The sequence below is a fragment of the Chelonoidis abingdonii genome, chromosome 9, assembly GCF_003597395.2.
Source record: "Chelonoidis abingdonii isolate Lonesome George chromosome 9, CheloAbing_2.0, whole genome shotgun sequence".
NCBI lineage: Eukaryota > Metazoa > Chordata > Testudines > Testudinidae > Chelonoidis > Chelonoidis abingdonii.
This window is the reverse complement of record NC_133777.1, coordinates 16,974,111-16,995,074: the sequence shown is the minus strand read 5'-3', so window position 1 is coordinate 16,995,074 and position 20,964 is coordinate 16,974,111. Positions and strand designations below refer to the sequence as shown.

Genomic DNA, 20,964 nt, shown 5'->3' with positions numbered 1-20,964 from the left:
CTGTAGTGATAGGCCAGTTGAGGAGAATAACTGCTCTGGTTGCCAGGCAACAACTGATTTTTCTGCAGCATATTTTGAGTCCATGGTGATTATATCAAAGGGTCCACTTGTCAATGGACACTCACTACATCATTTTCTGTTTGTAATTTATTTAGGTATGCGCAGCTTGCAGTAGAGGGTTAGGAATACGTTTTCAGAAGGGTTGAATGATATGCTTGTTAATACCACTTTTTTTTTTAAATTTAGATTAGAAATAAGGTTTTTCAAAAGTAATCGTCTAGGGTATATAACCATCAGAACAAGTGTTATCAGAGATATGCAATATGAAATGGGGCATCTATTTGACTGTTTCCATTCTTTGCTCATATGCTGTTAATTCGTCAGTGCAAAGTCTGGTGAGAACCAGAATTACAGGTGGTCAGTGAGAAAGGAGTGGTGCTAATTTAGTAGATTAAAGGTTTTTTAAAAATTAACCTGATGGTGTGCAAGAGCTAAACCATTCTCAGCTTCCCCCTACACACGAGTGTGTATACTCACATTACAGCCCTTTGTCTTGGTGTGTTCCACCCATGGTTCAATTCCTTTGGAAGCCTGGGAGTTCTCTAGCTAATGTCTGCTCTCCCTGTTTAGTGGTAGTGTTGATTTAGTTCGGTGTGCCCATGTATAGGGTAATGATGATCTACAAATCTGCTGTGTAGAAAATGCATGCAAGGACTCTAATCCTGCTAGTTGTACAGCTACTGTGACTTTATGTGATATATGAACGTGAAGAATACCAGGATTCTTTCACAGAAGGTAATATACAAATGTCACAGAAGATAAGAGATACTGAACAGCTCTGCAACCTATTTTATGATCAAACAGAAATCTGAGGCCTCTGAGCCTCAATTTTTCTTAACCAATAGCTTTTAAATTGTCCATAGCATTTTACACATTTTCAAGGTTATTTAGATTGACAGTTGATTTAAGCCAGGTCTACAAACCCTGCCATTATATACCCTGATGCTAGCAATGCAGTGCACCAAATATTATTCTTTCCTTGCTCTTGCTCTGATTTTCTCTTAGATGTTAATGAGCGAAAACCCAAGAAATATAACTAGCGATCAGGTTGTGGCTAAGTGAATTGAAGTAGGACCCTGTACAGGCTATATCGAGGGGGAAAGAAAAAGTTGTAGGAACACTACATACCATCCTCACTTCATAAATGTTATCTCAGCTTGTCAGTTATCCTAACCCTGTCACCAGGTTGTAATTTGCCTGTAAGGAATTAGGTCAAATACACAAGCGTGGTAAAATAATGGCATTAGTACATCCATTTGTACATTGAACTATACTGGCCATATAAGATTTTCACCATATTGTTCTGTTTTTTTACTTGTGTTCGTCCACACCCATGTAGCTGTACAGTGACAGACAAGGTGCCTTTGCTAAGTACAAAGATCTAAACTGGAAAATAAATGAACACACCCAGTCTCATTAAAAACCATTGCTTAATTTCAAAGCTACAGTAAAATGAAGTTTAGGTACAAAGAATAAAATGTTTTCATTATAAATATATACAAATATCTTAAACATTACAGCTGCTAAATGCAAAGGAAAGACACAGGAATGTGCATGTTACATATAGCTAGCACAGGGGCCAAAGTAGGGCTCCTCACAGAACAAGGCTATCAATGTTCAGATCCTGCCCTCTTCTTTAATATACAAGTCTGAAAAGCACTGAGGGGAGTAATTCTACACACACCCCTTGCTGAAACAAGACTCAGTAAACGAGAAAGGAAGGTGCATAGTGTGACTCTATTGAAAGTGTCTAAAAATGGTCTCCATGCTCCTGCTGTTCTGCAGAACCAGCCCAAGTAGAGGAGAGTGAACTGGACTCATCATTATGTTCCAATGGCAAAGCAACCTGTGAAACTCCTCAGTTGATACTCTTGGTTACTTGCCTGAGAGTAAGGCCTCAGTTGATGACACAGGTTTAAGAGTAATAGAGCCTGCAGCATCTTTGTTGTAGAGGTGTGCTACCTGCGTCAAGCCAGTTTGACTTTCAGATCCCAGGCTAACCTTGCTGTGGCTCCCAATGCAGATGTTGGTTTCTCTCCTCCACTCCTATGCTGACCAAATCACCAGCCAAGATTTTTCCCACTCCTTCCTCTGCTTCTCCAAGACTCTTGCCTTGCCTTGCTCAGAGCAAAACAAAGGAAGGCATCTCCAGCAGCACAGCTGGCACTCTTCATGTCTTGGCCAGAGAAGGTTAAAGTTAGAATGTGGGTCTAGCAGAAGCATTCTACAGACCTTGAGGTTTCTGTTTAGTGAGAAACTTCTACTGCCTGAGAAGAGCGAGGCAGGAGCTAAAGCCAACTGCAGGGCTGTGATGGGCAAGCCAATCCCTTGGCTGGAGGGGGGAGAATTCCAATATGAGGGGTAGAGGCTCTGCCTGAGGCAGTCCAGGGCTGTAACCCATGCAGCAAGGGGAGGAGTTTGACCTGAGGCAGCCTCAGAAGAAAGGATTCAACATTTCAGTGAGGGAAGAAAGGTCACCATGCCCCCTTTTCCTTGTCTGAGGTACTGGAGTGGATTAGTGGGGGCTTCCTACTCATCGGGTGGCTTTAATCTCCCTTTATAGGAGTTACCTAAAAAGCCACTGGATGACCCCTGGGGTTTTTTGTACACACAGACGAGACTTTGCCAAGAGACTTGCCCTCTCGAGGGGGTACAGCAGAGCAGGCTAACACTTGTTTCAGAGCAATGGCTGGCAAAGCAGAGGAGGTAGGCCTAGCAAATGGGAAAACCTGGACGGACGTCATCCTGCCTGTCAGAGAGCAATGAGAAAGAACTGAGCATCTGCAAAACAGCAAGTAAATGGGGAAAATAATTTGCCTTTTACCTTGTAAACTGAGTCATACTGCTGTGGAAATGCTGGACCCAGGAAGTGGCCACATCCCCGTAACCAGTGACAGGACACTTAGTGAAAGTATTTATTAAACCTGTTCATACACACAGCTTTTCAGAGTTTCAAGGAGACAACACCCCCCTTACTGATTCAGGCTCTCTGGAATTCCAAGTATGCATAGATTGAATAAATATACAGTTGCATTTCTACAGTTCATGCTCTCTTGTACACAGCCCGTGAAAATGTGACTATGCAACATTACATGTAGGAGTTAATCCAACGCTTAAGAAACAGGAATTTCATTCATGCAGGTCTATGATTGACCTTCATGTGGGTTGTGCAGTTCTGAGAAATAGTCTTGGACACACTAGCCACTGGGAATTCTGCCAGTTTACTAGGACCAGGATTTGCCCCTTAAAGCGAAGCTACCAAACCAGATTAATGCAAATAGTGAACAATGTTAGTTAGCAAGGAAGAAGCAGAAATTAAGTGTAAGCTCAGTGACTCATTGAAAGTTACTATCCATGTCTTGCCATGCTTAACTGATGCATAGAAATTATAACCAAGATTCATCGGCACAATTACCTTATAGATAGTCACTAACTGGGTTCTTGATGTTGAAATAAAATGTTGCTCGTGAGAGCTTGGGAAATAAAAATGATTTGGCTTGTGGCATTTTTGAAAAGGAAAAAGCTATTGAGACCATTAAAAAAAACCATGAGATTTGCAAACAAAGTAGCCTGTTGATCAAATTCTAGACTTACCTATAATGTTTCTTCCAGTGCAAAAGGCCATAATTTGGCACCACACTAGCCAAAAAATGTATGAGAGGATTTTACATGGACGGACTGTAAAACTGCAAAGGAACCATTATGTTGCCCTTGAGTCACTAAAATGTATTAAAAAGGGTTTTATACATTCTGCATTCTAAAAGTCTAAATAAATATTTACAAGATTTAAACAGCCACAGGCTACAGCTGCTAGTCTCAAACCTTTGCTGAAGGAGATTTTCTCCCCATTACTAAAGAACATACTGGCAGACCTCCAAGATACACTGGGATTTGTCATTCAGCTGTGGTTAGAACTTAGTTCCATGTGCACTGAGATTTCTAGTCACGTCATCACTTGGTGCTCTTAAGTGGCAAACTGGGTGTTGAACTTGCTTTCTACATTTTTTTCTTGGGATGAAACCAAGTCTGAATGGTTTTTCATCCCCCTCACGTTGCTGCAATAAAGTTTAGTCCTCAAATTTAATAGATTTAGAAATATATTTATCTATGTACACTTTTTTGTTGGCAATAGGCTGGAATCCAAGGCCAATTCCTCTATGTTGCTTCAAGTTTACCGCTTTCTCAAACTCCATTTGCAGAGTCTGCTTTAAGGTTTCCTCACCTTTCCTGTTCAGAGCCATGTTTGGTTTTTCTGTGGTTCCTGGTGGATCCTGGCTTGAGGCAGAGCCCTTTTTAAAACCACCCATCAGTTTAAGGAATTTTGTTTTTTGGTCTGAACTTTCAAAAGTAGCTGTGCTCCACTGGCCAAACTTTATATCCTGCTGAATGAAACAAGATGATTAGGAAGTTTTACCTGAACTATATCTATTATCCATAAACTCATAGAATCACAACATTAAATGACACCAGCTTTAAGGGTTGCAACCACCAGTAGGCCATAAGGCATGTGACAAAGACACAGAAACTGTCATGGGGTCCTAGCATACCTTGGGAGTGAGCTAAGGCAAGGGAAGGAGAAATAGTTCTCTTCCTACTTCTGCATCCCATCTCTCTGCCTGCTCCATTCTCTGCTTCAGGGAAGCACATGGTAAGGAACTGGTTGCATTTGTTGTGTAATCATATGATGCTCAGGTGTCTCCTTGCCACCTGAGGGGGGAACTCTGGAGCAGAGTGAGGGAGAGGTTTGAATGGAGTAACCCTCAGGATCCAACCGCACCAAGCTGTGTTCACTACCCATCATCAGAAACACCACCACAAACCTAATCCCACTGGTGTTTGCAGCCACTAAAATCTAAAAGTCTTGAAGCAACCAAAGGGGAGACATTTTAAGCATCTTTGAACAAGGCATGAATGGTGCCTAAAGAGGAGATAGGAATTGCAAGGAAAGACACCCATGGACAGATCCACCTACTATATTTCTTTCAAAAACTGTTCAGTATGTGCAACAGGGAGTTTTGAACCCTTCTCCATCTAACCTAGAGGCAGGCTTGAGTGGTTTCAGCGTGCTGGCACAGCCAATCATAACTGCTTCTGTTAATGAAATAGTACGGAGGGGCTTTGCTGCTGCTCTAGCATTCAGCAATGCTGAGTACAAATGTAGGCCCCCAATTTGTAAGGTGCTGAACAGCCTCAACCCCACACAGCACTGTACATGATCTGGCCCATGATGATCTAAAGGAGAAGGAAACCGAAGGTGCAACTACATATTAGAACAGCTAGGCATTAATAGGTGCCCAGGACCGACTCTCGAGTACTTCCTACTGTTTGTCTGTCTCAGATTACTAAAATGATCACTACTGTGTTTTGCACAATTACAATCACTGCCCACTATTTTCAGAACTTCTGAAGGGCGGAATAAAAGCTACAGCCTAAATTACTTAGGCTTTGTCTAGGATTAAAATAAGTGCTTCAACTCCTGTCTAGAACTAATACAGCACAGTTTACCACATACTCATTTCAAAATATTGCATCCTTGCTTTGGCTCAGTGCAGTAAATATAAACTAAAGGTACGTCTATACTACCCGCCAGATTGGCAAGCAGCAATCGATCCAGTAGGCGTGATAAATCGATCCCAGAGCACTCTCCCGTCGACTCCAATACTCCACTGCCACAAGAGACACAGGTGGAGTCGACAGGGGAGTGTCAGCAGTCGACTCACTGCAGTGAAAACACCACAGTAAGTCGATCTAAGTATGTCAACTTCAGCTACGTTGTTCACGTAGCTGAAATTGCATAACTTAGATCGATTTCTCTCCCTCTGCCCCCAATGTAGACCAGGCCAGAGGATAAGCCACGTATGTACAATTACAGCATTTACTTCCCAATTACGTAATGGGACAGTGTGTAGTCAGATGCTCCAGTGAACCTTCAGAGATAAGCCAAAGAACGTTCAATGACTTTTCAAAGCCGTGGTAACCAATACAGAGAGGGTTGCTGTGTCAGAAGGGTTGCAAATGGAACAAAAGGTGCATCATGATCCATTTTAAGATCACAGTGACAATAGACTCCATCCAGCAAGACATCCATATAGCTGAATATGCAGTCACGACACCATGTTCATTCCTGTTTTGTCTCCAATGTCTCTTTCCCCTTTATCTTTAGGCATTCAACTTCTCTGCCATCTGGACTCTTCTCTGATAAATTCCCAAAGACATAAAAAACTTTCTCTAGCCACAACTTTAGTTATTCTAATGAGCAGGCTGCTTGGCTTTTCTAGAAAAGGTTTCAGACCTGTCCTATTTTTATTTTCCTTATGCAGAGGTACGTATTAAAAAGCTCAGCAACTTTTTCTAATAAAAAGTTAACTATGAAGAAACAACCAAATCTGGCCCATAGGTTCTAAGCACTAATTTCTCCCCCGACTAGTTAACTATCCTCTACAGGCACAACATTAAAAACACACATTCAACCCCTAGGACCACGCAACTGCTATAGTTTGTCTCCATGCTTCAGCTGCTAACAAAAGCAGGAGGGGAGGAGTTCTGCTCCAGTGGTAGGAGCATTCACAGGTGTCAAACAATGGAGCTCCACATCAGCCAGAGTCACTTCCTTTATATAGAGTTAAATTGTATGTAGCCCACTCTTCTGAAACCCCCATCTTCACCAGACGGCCAAGGTGATACACACTGCAACAACTGCGATAGTGGCAGCAATCTGGGAAAGGTTTTGTACATGATACATAGCCAGTGGATACAGTCTTTTAATTCAACATGGACTAGGCTGTCTCCTTTTAAAAGCAGGCTTTCCACCTTACTGAGGAGTTTCACTTTGAACAGGATACAAACCACCTCATTGATATTTCAGCTTTTGTAGAATTTTCATAATTTTGTCATACAGCTGTTGTAAGTCAGTGTCTGTGACACATTCTTTCTGGGAGGTGGAGGATACATATCAGCACAGATGCAGAAATAATTACACCTTTTCAAACCCTATATTTTTTTACATTAACTGCTGGCAATTAGTACACACTGCTTTTACTGCAGCACTTCCAGCTTGCTCTTTGTGAAGCTCACTAATTAGTCTTCATAGCTCCTATTCTGCCATGTGCTAATAACCACTGATAGTTCAGCATCAAAGGACTGAGATTCCCTGCCAACACGACATTTTCTGAATGACTTCAGAGCCATTTAGCTAGATAGTTTCAAGGCATGCCTTGAAATAAAAGCAGAGTTCTCTTCCCAATCCCCTCCCCTACGCAAAAAGTGACACATTTTATAGATTTTGGCCATTTGATTCATGTACGTTCATACTTTACTAGGATTGTGGCAGTCTTCTTGTTCAGTTCACAGACAGCGGAGATCATTTGGGATACTAATAAGGCCCCCTCCCCTTTCTGAATCCCACCACCCCAGCTAAAGGCCAGCAATTACAGCAGCTGACAGATGTTCCACTCTAAATCTGCCAGGGAGAAGAAGAGGCAAAGACAAAGCACCAAGACAAGCTCTACAGAGACGTTGGTGTGAGCTGGGCATCTGCACTATATTTTCTTAGTCCCCTTTTGGCCTTCCCACTCCCACTCCCACACTTGAGCTGAAGTACCAGGTTACATTATTTGTTTACAGGAGACAGCAAGCTTTTCAAATGGATTTGTCAGTTTCTCCATTCCCTCATCCCAAGTGAACTTCCTTCCCAGAAGTGCTTCTGTCCCTTGACATGCACAGCAAGCCGCCTACTTGTGAATGACCCGAGTGTCTACCAAGTCATCATGGAGACTATAAAACAAGCTGGCTGGGTTTGATGCTGCTCAGTAACTTGGGACTAGCTCCCAGCTCTCCATTTCTACCAGCAAACTATAGGCTAACTCTACTCCCAGTGACAACTATATGCAGGGGTTAGTGTTATTTATATTGCACAATAAATAGAAAATGATTTTGCAATAAATTCATCTAGGCTAATTTTCCAGAGGGAGTAGGGAAAATGCTATTTTTCAAGACTAGTGATGGGAATTAGAGCTCTGTACAATCCCACTGCTACTGGAGTTGGCTAGTCTACTCCCAGTGCCTCTTGGGATCGGACTAATTTGTTTTGCAGTATGACCTCAAATTTGCAGAAGAGAGGGTTATGTGCCAAGTGGCATACATGACTAGCATACAGAGAAGGATGTGGTGCATTTTCATGAGTGGTGCTGTGGACACATTATCCCATCAGATCAAGCTCTAGGCTCATACGTACAGATTTCACTTTGTTTCAGAAAACCTTCGTTTTGCCAGATTCTCTATCAATCTCTTCTTGCAGAGCTTGTCGTCTAACCTAAAAGGAAGAAAAATAAAACGCACAAGATACTGGTTTGTGGGTGAAATTTTGGTTAACTGAATTCATGACATAAGAATGAGATGACAAGAAAAAGTGACTCGTTGAAAACCTGCCTTGTAACTTAACTAAAAGTTAGCATTGTAGCCTTTTGCACACTCGATTTCAGAAGATAAAGCCATTAATTTCCAACATTAGCATTTCTTAAAAATAACTGCAAAATATGAACTCTGGTATTTATCAAATGTATTAATTAGAGCTGTTTGACTAATTGCAGTTAACTCACACGATTAACACAAAAAATTAAATCACGATTAATCACACACAATAGAATACCAATTGAAATGTATTAAATATTTTGGATGTTTTTCTACATTTTCAAATATATAGATTTCTGTTACAACCCAGAATACAAGGTTTACAGTGCTCACTTTACTTTACTTTCACTTTACTTAAAATTTGTGACTGAACTCTTTGGGGGAGAATTGTATGTCTCCTATTCTGTTTTACCCGCATTCTGCCATGTATTTCATGTTATAGCAGTCTCGGATGATGACCCAGCCCATGTTCATTTTAAGAACATTTTCACAACAGATATGACAAAATGCAAAGATGGTACCAATGTCAGATTTCTAAATCAATAGCTACAGCACTCAACCCAAGGTTTAAGACTCTGAAGTGCTGTCCAAAATCTGAGAGGAATGAGGTGCGGAGAATGCTTTCAAAAGTCTTAAAAGAGCAACATTCCAAGACAGAAACTACAGCATCCGAACCACCAAAAAAGAAAATCAACCTTCCACTGGTGGCATCTAACTCAGATGATGAAAATGAATGTGTGTCGGTCCGCACTGCTTTGGATTGTTATCAAGCAGAACCCGTCATCAGCATGGACTCATGTCCTCTGGAATGCTGGTTGAAGCATGAAGGGACATATGAATCTTTAGAGCATTTGGCATGTAAATATACCTTGTGACGCCAGCTACAACAGTGCCATGTGAACATCTGTTCTCATTTTCAGGTGACATTGTAAACAAGAAGCAGGGAGCATTCTCTCCTGCAAATTGTATCCAATCTTGTCTGAGCAATTGGCTGAAGTAGAGTTGAGTGGATTTGTAGGCTCTAAAGTTTTACTTTTTTTTATGAATGCAGGTTGTTTTTTTTTACATAATTCTAAATGTTTAAGTTCAATTTTCACGATAAAGAGATTGCACTTCAGTACTTGTATTAGGTGAATTGAAAAATACTATATCTTGTTTTTACAGTGCAAATATTTGTAATAATATAAAGTGAGCCCTGTACACTTTGTATTCTGTGTTGTAACTGAAATCAATATATTTGATAATGTAGAAAACATCCAAAACTTTATAAATAAATGGCATTCTAGTATTAACAGCACTTTTAATCACTTGACAGCCCTATATTAATCCTTCCAACCGGGACTGAATTTTCTTGGCACAAAGTCCACGGCAGGTAACAAATACACAAATTGCCAGCATGGATGAGACATTGACAAGTGAGCATTAAATCTCATCATCTACTTCAAACCCTTTGGCATCCACTGCAGCAACATGCCCCAGATTTTACCCTGTTTTAGTGCTTGGCCCATGGAAGATGCAGCATATTCCATCTGGTAAGCAGTGATCTCTCGCATGTGTGCACACAACAATCACTGCAATTTCTCATCTGCACATTCACATGGCTTGCTAGATCCAGACACACCTACTCTAGGATATGACTTTACACAAAGCTACACAGTATACAGAAATGAGTCTATACCTTGTCTATATTTATTTCATCGCAGTTTCCTTTCCTTTCCTTTACCACTGTTACATCATCCTCACATTCCTACAAAACAAAGACACAAACCTGAATATAAGTATGAATATATACTCATTTTAACTGCAATTTACATAGTGGCGGTGACAAATATGAGAACACTGCCTAATAGGCACAATGCAGTGTTGCAAAATCAGGTAAATGGAAACAAATTCTAAACTGAAAGTGACAAGTGGGCCTGTGCATGTCCTTTGTCTGTTACAGCTGTCCCCCTGCTAGCATTCTTTTTTCCCTTCTCCTTTCTGTTTGTCCTGTGTGGCCGCCCCTCCCGGCCATTGTGCTAACTAAAGTCACAGCCCTATTCATAGGGATGGCTCGTACAGACTAACTGGAGCCACTCCCCTGCCTAGGGAGGGGGCTTCTTGCTTGTTTAGCTCCTTTGTTCAGACCCGGGCTCGGTGTGGGGGCCACTGCCCAGAAATGCAAGACCTGAAGTGGCCAACTAATTAAGCATATGAGTGATACCTGTGGCTCAGAACATGCCCAGGCATGCCTATGCTTACCTGCAGTTTTTCCCTGCCTCCTCTCCTCCCCAGTATCAAGAGGAGCCAATCAGAAGTACTGGTGGGAAAACTGCCTAAGTTTGCCTTTAAAACCAGAAATTTTCTGATCAGACCTTGGAGAAGGTCCTTGCTTTGCCACATGGTCTGATCAGCTAGGGGTCTTTGGGGGCCCTCTCTCTGCTCTCGTTTGTTTTTTGAGCATACCCCCGTTTTTAAACTCCCCTCCCACGAACAACGAATTTGTGCCTGGAGATCTCCTGATTATTGAAAGCGAATCGAGTCCTCCTCCATCCTCCGATGCTACTGCTGTTCCTGTCTCTATGTTTGCTGCTGTCTTGGGATTGGTAAGAGCTCTCTCTCTTGCAGGCTCCCCCTGTCCTAGCTGCTGGCCTTGTTTCCCAAGCAGACAGACCCAAGCTAACTCCTTGGTCTGTATCTATAATCTGTTTCTTGCTCCGCAGCGCCTTTGCTGCTAAAAAAATATGCCTTTTGCTGCTAAGCTGTGCCGACTGATCCTGGGCTGTGCAGCCACCCTTCCTGGACTGTTAATCCTGGGCTAGTTAACCTGCACACACCACAAATCTGCTTGCAGCTCCCCCCCGATCTGCTGCATAGTGTAAGGTGCACCTATTAGAATCAGGTTCTTAGTCTAGATAAGTTGTAATTTCATTTTGCATAGCTGTGGTTAAGTTAGGTTTAGAGAATTGTTTGTATTGTGCTCTGTAAGTTAGGTTTAAAAAATTGTTGCATTGTGTTCTGTTACTTGCTAATTTGTGTAGTCTTGGTTAAGTTAGATCATAGATAAGATTTTTTGCTGTGTTCTGTATAATTGTGGTTAAGTCTGTCTTCCCGCTGCCCCCCCCCCCGAGAGCTCCCAGTCACTCGTTGCAGTCTCTTCTGCTTGTTTTTGCAGCCTGTCTGCTCTCTGTGTCTCCTGAGTTTTCAAACTTGCAGCCTGTCTGCTCTCTCGTGTCTTCCTGAGTTTAAACATCTCTCTGCTCACGTGCTCCTCTTCCCCCATCCCCCAACCTCATTCCTCTACCCCTGCCTTTCTCTCTCTCTCTCTCTCTCTTAATCCCTTCCCCCACGTGTTCACACCGCTCCTACTGCTGCCAAACCTCAATTGTATTACTGAAGTCTAGCATAAAACCCCATTGGTTACCCTTTTTTTCTCTTAACACACCTCACATTTTACATTTACACCACTGTGACACATTTTCACCTAAAGCCGTTGGTTATTTAACACATTTTGCCCATAACTGTTAGTTGGTTATATGCTGCTGTGACATCCCTTTTACACAGAAATTGTTAGCTACCTGTTACATTTATACTTCAGTGTCAATTGGTTACCAACTGTATTGTACCCCACTGTATTGTATCCCACTATTAAAACCCCCTATATTTACTAAAAGAAACCCCTCCCCAACTGTCTACCTTAACAAACCCCATACCCCTCACTATTGAATTTTCCGTTTTTGCATTTTCTTAATAAAGTTTATTTTGCACCCCACCAGTGCAGTAGTTGTCCACCAAGATGACTTTACACAAAGCTACACAGTATATAGAAATGAGTCTATACCTTGTCTATATTTATTTCATCGCAGTTTCCTTTCCTTTCCTTTCCCACTGTTACATCATCCTTACATTCCTGCAAAACAAAGATACAAACCTGAATATAAGTATGAATATATAGTCATTTTAACTGCAATTTACATAGTGGCAGTGACAAATTTGAGAACATTGCCTAACAGCCACAATGCAGTGTTGCAAAATCAGGTAAATGGAAACAGTCAAATTCTAAACTGAAAGTGACAAGTGGGCCTGTGCATGTCCTTGTAGAGAGATTTCCATCAATGAGGAGATACATCTGCCAGAGCTTTGACAACCGACTCTCTGAAAAAGCCAAGTTATTAGGGACATCTGAGACCCTTGTAAAAGAGATGGGGAACATACAATTATCTGTTGTGCAGAAGATGGAGACAGAGGCATTTCAGATTAAAGAGTTTGGTAAAAAAAATCAGAGTTACCATATTTTGAATCTGCAAATAAAAGGGGTGGGTTACCAGCATCAAATCTGTGACACAAACAAAACCAACATTGAGAACACACACAAACCCACTCACTAAGGTAAGCAAGCCCCACTGTAAGGACAACTTTGAAAAAGCAGTTACGAAGATGAGATTAATGGGCAGCCAATGTATTGGGTAAGTAATGGAGAGGCTGGGATAGGAAAATGAACTGAGCCACAATGGTCTGACTGGCTGAGAGAAGGTGTCCAGAGGAAAGATTGAGAAAATTAGATAGTTCAAGCATGAAATAATGAAGGAATGCTAGGACAAGGAGAAGATTTGTAAGTGACTTATGCTCACAGAGATTGCTATTTCTGTTGAGGGTTTTTCCCCAAACAACTCACAAATAATTTAACTCATTTTCCATATCTACCTTTTTATACACTGAATTCACATACACACACATACGTCTAACCCCAACAGGAGAAAGAAATGCTTTCCACGAGAGCTCATTCTCTGAAAAAAAATGAAGTATCCAGTTTACTTCTACATGGCCTAGTACTGTCTCTTCAGATTTCTTTAAAACAAAAGGGAAAAACAGTGATGACAGCAACAAACCAAACAGAGTTGCAGTGATTTTAGTCTGAAGGGTAGGTGGCAGGCAAGAAAGGAAGAACTCTGTGCATCTACCCTTGCTAATGCCCAATGACTGGTTGACCCAATGTGGGTTACTGAACATTGAGAATTAGCAGAAGCAGGCCTTTATTTAGGGGTGTACCAATCTGAAGCTCTCCTGGACATGATGGAAGCTGAGAGTGGTTAGCACTTCATAAAATGAGGTCACAAGTAAACACCATATAAAAGAAGCGAACGTATTTCTTCAGTACAGGATAGTCTTGGTTTATTTCAGGGCTATTAATTGTGACTGGACTCCATCACTGTAATGAAGTCTCATTCACATAAGGCACTGCAGACTCTGCTGTGATAGCTTTGCTGCAAAATGAAGAGGGCTGTTTTTGTGCGACTGAGTGAGAATATGCATATATGAGGTTTATGGATGTATAACACACAGTGCCTGCTATTAAAAAGGCCAGTTGAGTGAGAGAATATCTTTTACTAGACCAACTTCTTCTGTTGGTGAGAGACAAGCTTATCTTGGGACCAACAAGGCTACAACTACGCTGCATGCATTAAAAAGGCCAGCTTTTTAGCATTCATGGTAAAGATTGTTACCATAGTTATTTCCTGTTGAAAGTGTACAGAGAAACTGGGGGTACCTCAGAGCCCTATTCTACTCCAAGAGCAAAACTCATTCAAGCAGAACAGGATTGGAGCTTCCTGGTAACCAAGGGCATGTGCTCTCTTACACACATGCCCCTTTAGGCATTCACTTGGCCGGCAGTATGGAATATACCAGTGTTTTAAAGGTCAGTGCAGTCAGACCCTCAAAAGGAGGGAGTAAGAAATACTCTGCAAGAAATATAGGTTTTAGAGGCTCTGAGTTTCAGCTTCTATTTCTGGACCACAATGAAGGAGCTGGAATGTCCTCTACATATCCAAAGTGGTGGTTCATATTGCTCACAGACACAATGTATAAGAGCTAACATTAGTAAGACTTGTTGCCAACCAAGTAGGGTGACCAGATGTCCCAATTTTATAGGGACAGTCCCGATTTTTGGGTCTTTTTCTTATATAGGCTCCTATTACCCTCCACCCCGTCCTGATTTTTCACATTTGTTGTCTGGTCACCCTACAACAAAGCCAAATTTGTCAGGGAGACAAATGTGAATCAGCCACAACTGCTGTGTATAGTCTTCAAAAAACTTGCTATAGGGGCTTGCATGTACAAGCAAAGCAGTGGATTTTCTGAGAGATGCAGTGGTGTGTGACATGCATTAGAGATTAGACACTGGTCCAGAACTGTAACGCAGTTAAACCGGGGACCAGCACCACCATCATCTATTACAGCAGTGTAACAATAACTAAATTTCTTCAGATCAGAACTACCCTGCCATCTAAACTTTCAGAGGAATTTCTTTGGGGTAATTTCTTTTATTAATTTACAGAGGACTGAACATGAATAGTAAGAACAGTAATCAGTTGCTTGGAAGGCACTTTGCTGTGCTTTCCATCTTCCTTGTCCAGTACCATCATGCTATTGCATTTGTCACTGTAAAGCTTATCTTGCCAGTGCACATGTGTGAGCAGCTGCATAAATCCAAATAATGTCTAATCAGGACAATGACAATTTAATTAGAAAATTTATCACAGCAATAAAACCATCTTGTCCTTCTAAAGGTCAAAAGGAAAAACCTAATAAGGAAAGCTACAGCTCCAACTGTCCTACTCACAATGATAAATGTACATGCACTCACACACATGTACCCTTGTGACTTAAAAAAAAGCCCAATTCCACGCTGCCGTGTAAGCTGAAAACTACATTTGTATACTGCAATCTACAGATGATTGAACGTGCTGGACATTGGACGGCTCTGCAGGATTCCACAGAACACAAATAAATGTATATGGCGATACACCAAAGTAGAATACACCAGATTTACTGAGTGCTTTGTCTCAGAAGTGCGTTAAATGGAGACGGTGTCCAAAGCAACCCCAAAGTCCATCATGAATCTAACTTGCAGACAGTGTTTAAAAAAACAGGAGATAGTAACTCTTAATACTCTCCAAACAACTGCTGGAGCATGCTGAGTGCTAACTACCACAGCGGCAGAGCGAAGCCTGAGCCAGGAAGGATGCTAATTTTACAGATTTAAGTAGTGGAATGAGAATTAGTGGTTAGAGCACAAACGAAGGAGGCAGTGAGTTATATTACCTGCTCTGCTGCCTCACAGTGTAGCTTTGGGCATGTCCCATCTTATCTGTGCCTAAGTTTTCCGTGCTGTGAAGCAGCTAGAGTAGTAATTACTTCTAAGGGTCGTTGAGACATAATGTATGTAAAGCTCTTCTAGAGCTTAGATACGAGGCTCTGTGGAAGTGCAGAGTATCATACAGTAATATTGTCATCTAGGGTCTGAGTTTTAGAGGTGCCGAGCATATGCAGCTCCCATGGACTTCAACGAGAGTTATGGGTTCTCAGCCCCTTTGCTTATATCGGGTAAGGAGAGAAAGTGATAAAATGATCATATAAATAGCAACTCGCTCTCACTACTGTTAAACAGAGTTGAACATTTAGAAAAACTTCAGAGAAAAAACGTTCATTTGAAAATGCTCAATTTGAGGACTCTTTGTAGAAGTACATCAGACAAGTTTTTCTATTCATCCCAGCCCTCATTATCTTATGAACAAGACCATTTCTACATGCATGTTCCACCCCACAGCAAGTTCATTTGGCTATTCAATTGGCACCACAATTTAAGAATTCCTAATAGGATTTCCGTAATAATAGTCAATCAGTTGGAGTTCTGCTCCAACTAACTTGAGTCTTAGACTTCTAGAGCTTTAGATTACCTCTCTCTTAAATGCCTGTTGGTTTTGTTTAGCCTTTGGCAGCCTTTGCTTTGATTTAGGGTTTATTGTGTTTAATTAACAAGTAAGGTTTGGTTTAGGTTTCATCCTAACATTTGGTCTACCAGGGTTTGCAGATCAATATTTGAGGTCTTGCATGCATCTGGGATTTTCTGAAAGGTCTTTTCCACATACGGCATTTCTTCCCCTTAAACTTCTCCCACAGTTGCTACCACTAGTAGAGGTAGCTCCTCCAGCAGTGTCAATAGGAGAACCTTAAGGGGGAAAAAAGGCCGAGCACAGACAAGATGCTGGTGGACACTAGCATTTTATCACCATGACATCTCAACCTGTGTCATGGAGACACAGGTTGAGATGGCATGGTGATAAAAACACTGGTACCCCACTCTGCACTAGGGTTGCTACTATCCACAGTGGGATGGGTCAGAGAAAGTTCAGACCATAGACACAGCCTTTGGTTTTGTATCAACTCCTCCAGGTAGTTACATAAGTAATTTGTGCATTTTACAATTTTGTAATTAGAGCACTAAGTGGCTATAGCAACAGGCATTAAAAACAAAATACTTCTCTGCCTCTCAGGACTAGTGTCAGGTTTATATCATTCAACTCTGATCCTGCTGGCTGTTCCTCAGTTTGACCCTGCACCTGACTGCAGCCCCAATGATATATATGTGGTCCTGCACAGTCCACCCATGCAGAACAGCTGGCAAGATTGGACTCTTCACATGTACATAAAAAGCTTTGAGGGCCTCAATGGAAAGACAGAAAGATGATGATATTTAGAGCTTACCATTGCCTCCTTTTCTGTTTTTACTAAGACCTTTTTCTTTTTCAATCTTGGCTCTTCGGTACAGTTCAGCGATCCCTGTTTATTTCTTTTCTTACCCTTATTGTCACAGTGCACATCATTATTTTCACCAAGTCCCTCATCTATATTATCCACTGCAAGGTCTTCCGTTGGTTTGGGTTTCTTTTTTTTGTTCTTTCTATTACTTTTAATTGGTGTCATCTTTTCACCTTCAGATATTTCCCCATCTTCAACTGTAAGGTTTACAGGCTCAGTTACTTCCTCCTCTTCCTTCTGAATCTTTTTCTTTTTCTTCCTGGTTACCTCACTGTCATCTTCAGAATACTCTCTGTGTTTTTTACCAATGAGTGCTTTTTCCTGGGACTTGGCTTTTTGTTTTCCTGGAAGGTGTTTATTAGAAATTCCATAACTTTGGTCCTGATTATCCTCACATGTTAAGGAAGAAACATCTTTGCTTTTTTTCTTCCTCTTGGTTACTTCTCTGTCGCTTTCAGAGTTCTGGACACTGTTCTCTTTTAGTTTTTTTCTTATGAATGTGTTTTCCTGGGAATTGGTTTCTTGATTTTTTCTGAAGACACAGGTTGAAAGGTTCTCCTCAAAAACACCGTGATTGTTGTCCTGATTACCTGACAGTGGTAAGGAGTCATGTTTGTCTTTCTTTTTCTTCTTATTCTTTTTCTTCATGACATCACTCTCTCCTGCAGAGTTCTGGGCAATATCCTTTCCGTGTTTTTTACCAGCAAGTGCTTTTTCCTGTAAAGTGGCTTTATTTTTTTTTTTAAGGTTTTTATTAGAAATGTCATGATCACTGTCTAGAATTTCTATCACTGGTAAGGAAGAAATGTCTCTCTCTTTCTTTATCTTCTTTTTCTTGGTTACTTCACTGTCTCCCTCACAGTCCTGGGAGATGCTCTCTCTGTGTTTTTTATCAGTGACTGTATTTTCCTGAGAATGAATTGTGTATTTCTTTGGAAGGGATTGATCACTGTCCTGATTATTCTCCAACGGTAACAAGGAAAGACCTTGGCCTTTCTTCGACTTCTTTTTGAAAACTTTCAATTCCTCCTTTATTTCTTTTACTGGCTCAGCCTCTGAACTGCTTTCTAATGTCACAGGACTGTCCGAACATGCTCCTCTCTTTAATTTGGAGCCAACTTTCTTTTTCTTTTTACTAAGATTTAACTGATCTGAATCCTCTTCTGCTCCACGTTTCTTTTTCTTCACCTTAGTTTCTGCTTGTGTGTCAGATTGAAGGTCGTCTTCAATTTTGATGACAGCTTGACTCCCAATGCTCTTCACTTTTTTCTTTTTCTTTTTTTGTGTTGTTTCCTCACAAACACTCTTTCCCTCTTCATTTACTGTCATTCTGGAAAACAAACTGCAACTTTAGTATTGCAACACAGAGCTTTCTGCTTAGTGCTCCACACTCTTATGAAGTGTCATTTCTACTTAAACTATGGAGTGAGGGGGGACCTACTGGTCTGATTTTCTGACATGCTCAGAACCCACAGCTCCCTTAGCCTAACCTAAAAGTCCAAGGAACAGCTGTGAAGATCAGACTATAAACATTTCTTACAAGTTTATCTCCATCAGCTATTTCTCTAAATCAGTGTTTCCCAAACTTGGGACGCTGCTTGTTCAGGGAAAGTCCCTGGCGGGCCGGGCCGGTTTGTTTACCTGCCACATCCGCAGGTTCGGCCGATCGCAGCTCCCACTGACCGCAATTCACTGCTTCAGGCCAATGGGAGCTGCTGGAAGCGGCATGGGCTGAGTGGCTTACTGGCCACTGCTTTCAGCAGCTCCCATTGGTCTGGAGCAGTGAACTGCGGCCAGTGGGAGCCGCAATCAGCCAAACCTGCAGACGTGGCAGGTAAACAAACCGGCCCGGCCCACCAGGGGCTTTAACAAGCAGTGTCCCAAGTTTGGGAAACACTGCTCTAGATGAAGGCTCCGTCCACACTCAAATCAGAACTATGCTAGCTACAAACACATTGAAAGCCTGCTGGGACTAGCATGATTTTCCTGAGCATTGTCAATACGGATTCTTTTCTGAGCTATGCTAACCCTACCATGACAGACTCTGCACCCTACATAGGCAAACAAGGACCTTCAGAACCATCCTGTTTTCAGGTGCTCACAACCAATATGAAGGTGCACGCAATCACTAACAGATGGATTCAATTATTTCCAACCACAACATAAGAAGGGACAAATAAGTCCTTGCAACAGTCATGCTTCGAGGAAAAGATTAAGCTTATGTTTGACTGCCCACTTCCTGAGGTGAGTTTTATCGGTAAGTTTGGACTACATACAGTATCTGTACACTCTGATTGGAGCAGGGTGGGAATACCACTTCCTTTGCTACTTCCCCACTACTGGCTGTCTATCATATGGGACTCTGACAGAACCACCCTAGTCAGGGAAAGAGCTAGCTGACTATAATCTCATTTAATTTATTCCCCCCCGACCCCCGTGGTTAATGTAGTGCTTGCTGTTCCCAGTGTGAACCAGGCATGGAAGATTACACTGCTTCTGTTCTGAACAATAACATTTAAGAAAGGAATGAAGTGAGATGGTTAAATCTTATTACTACATCAACTGTCCCTCTTTCAAAGACATTATACTTGAGCTTCCATAGCACAGATGTTTGTGGATCTGAATTCTGCCACCAGTTAAAGTATTAAGGAGGCAACTCAGGTGGTGGAATTTAGTATGTCCAGATACCTCCCACAGACTACAGCATAAAATGAGTTCCTAGTAGGTTTTCCCCCTTTTTCCTGGCAGGCAGCTATCCTGCCTGAACAAGCCCCAAAATATGCAGACAAAGCAACTTTTTAAAGACTTTGGTAGCTCAGCTCTGAGCTGTAGTGAAAGGTCATACTCTAAATGTAGGCAGAAATGCAGAATTGACAGCTCTGTCAGCGTTCTCCATTTATCAGAGTGGGTCCTTCTTTTAAAAAAAATAAGACTTTGAGCTATAGCCACAAGCAGGGGACAGGAAAACCACATTTGCTAGTTTTCCTACACATTATCCCATCAGGGGGGTATGGTTCAGGTGGACCCTCAAAAAAGCCAGCAGGAATGTTGGCCTCCCCAAACCAGAAAATCCCTCAAGATCCCAGATGCAGAAACCATTTGCATAGAGGCCTGTGCCCTGTCAGTTTTCACCCACTCTCCCTGTCTGCACAGCTCCTGAACTCCCATCTGCTGCTGTAACTGAGACCCACCCAGACAGGGCTTCATGGCAGAGAGAGAAAAGTGGGTAAACTAATGTAACGAAATCAGTCAGTGCAGAGGTTCGCTTGAACTGGAGGGAACACTGCCATGGAGATGTGGCCTGAACTTCCATGCTCGGCAGAATGATCTCTGTACTCACCGCTTGTACAAACCTATAGTACTAAACAGCTCCAAGCATGCACTTCTACTAGAAAAACAGGAACTATAATCCCCCACTGATGCAGTTCCACCAAAGGAGGCTGTAGCGTAGGATTAGACAACACAGTGACTACATCACCTTGAACCCATCCACGCTACAGCCTCTCCCAGCGCTACTACTCGTGGTGCCGCACTGGTCAGCAGCTGTGGGCCCTAGTTCATCCCAGGGCTGACACGGCTTCAGTGGATCCGTTCCTGGTAAGACCCGGGGTGGTTTTGTGACGTGAAACAGACCAGATTTTGGCTTTCATGCGCCCCCGATCAGTCCCTGGTTTGAGGATGATGGTAACTATACACTGATTGGCATCAGCTGCAATCCAGTCCCCCCCGCGCTCTCGCTGCCCCCCCACCCCAGAGTCAGCGCCAGCTTCCGGCCCCGCGCTCGCTCAGCCGCCAGCACCTGGAGGCCTCTTACCTGCTGAACCCACGTGCAAAGCCTCCCCTCCCCCACTCAGCGCGTTCGCCGAGCCCGGGTGCCTCTGACCCGGAAGCGGAAGGCGGGGCCTGGCGCGGGCT

At 42.2% G+C, this 20,964-nt stretch overlaps 1 protein-coding gene across 1 annotated transcript; it reads right to left on the bottom strand.

Annotated features, from left to right (window-relative positions):
* Positions 1 to 1,289: 1,289 nt before the first annotated feature.
* Positions 1,290 to 20,936, bottom strand: KNOP1 (lysine rich nucleolar protein 1). Its single transcript, XM_075069254.1, is given in 5 exon segments — positions 1,290 to 4,439; positions 8,294 to 8,371; positions 10,148 to 10,216; positions 16,996 to 18,379; positions 20,864 to 20,936. Coding segments are annotated over 4 exon segments (1,842 nt in total). The 5' UTR covers position 18,379; positions 20,864 to 20,936; the 3' UTR covers positions 1,290 to 4,127.
* Between the last annotated feature and the right edge of the window lie 28 nt (positions 20,937 to 20,964).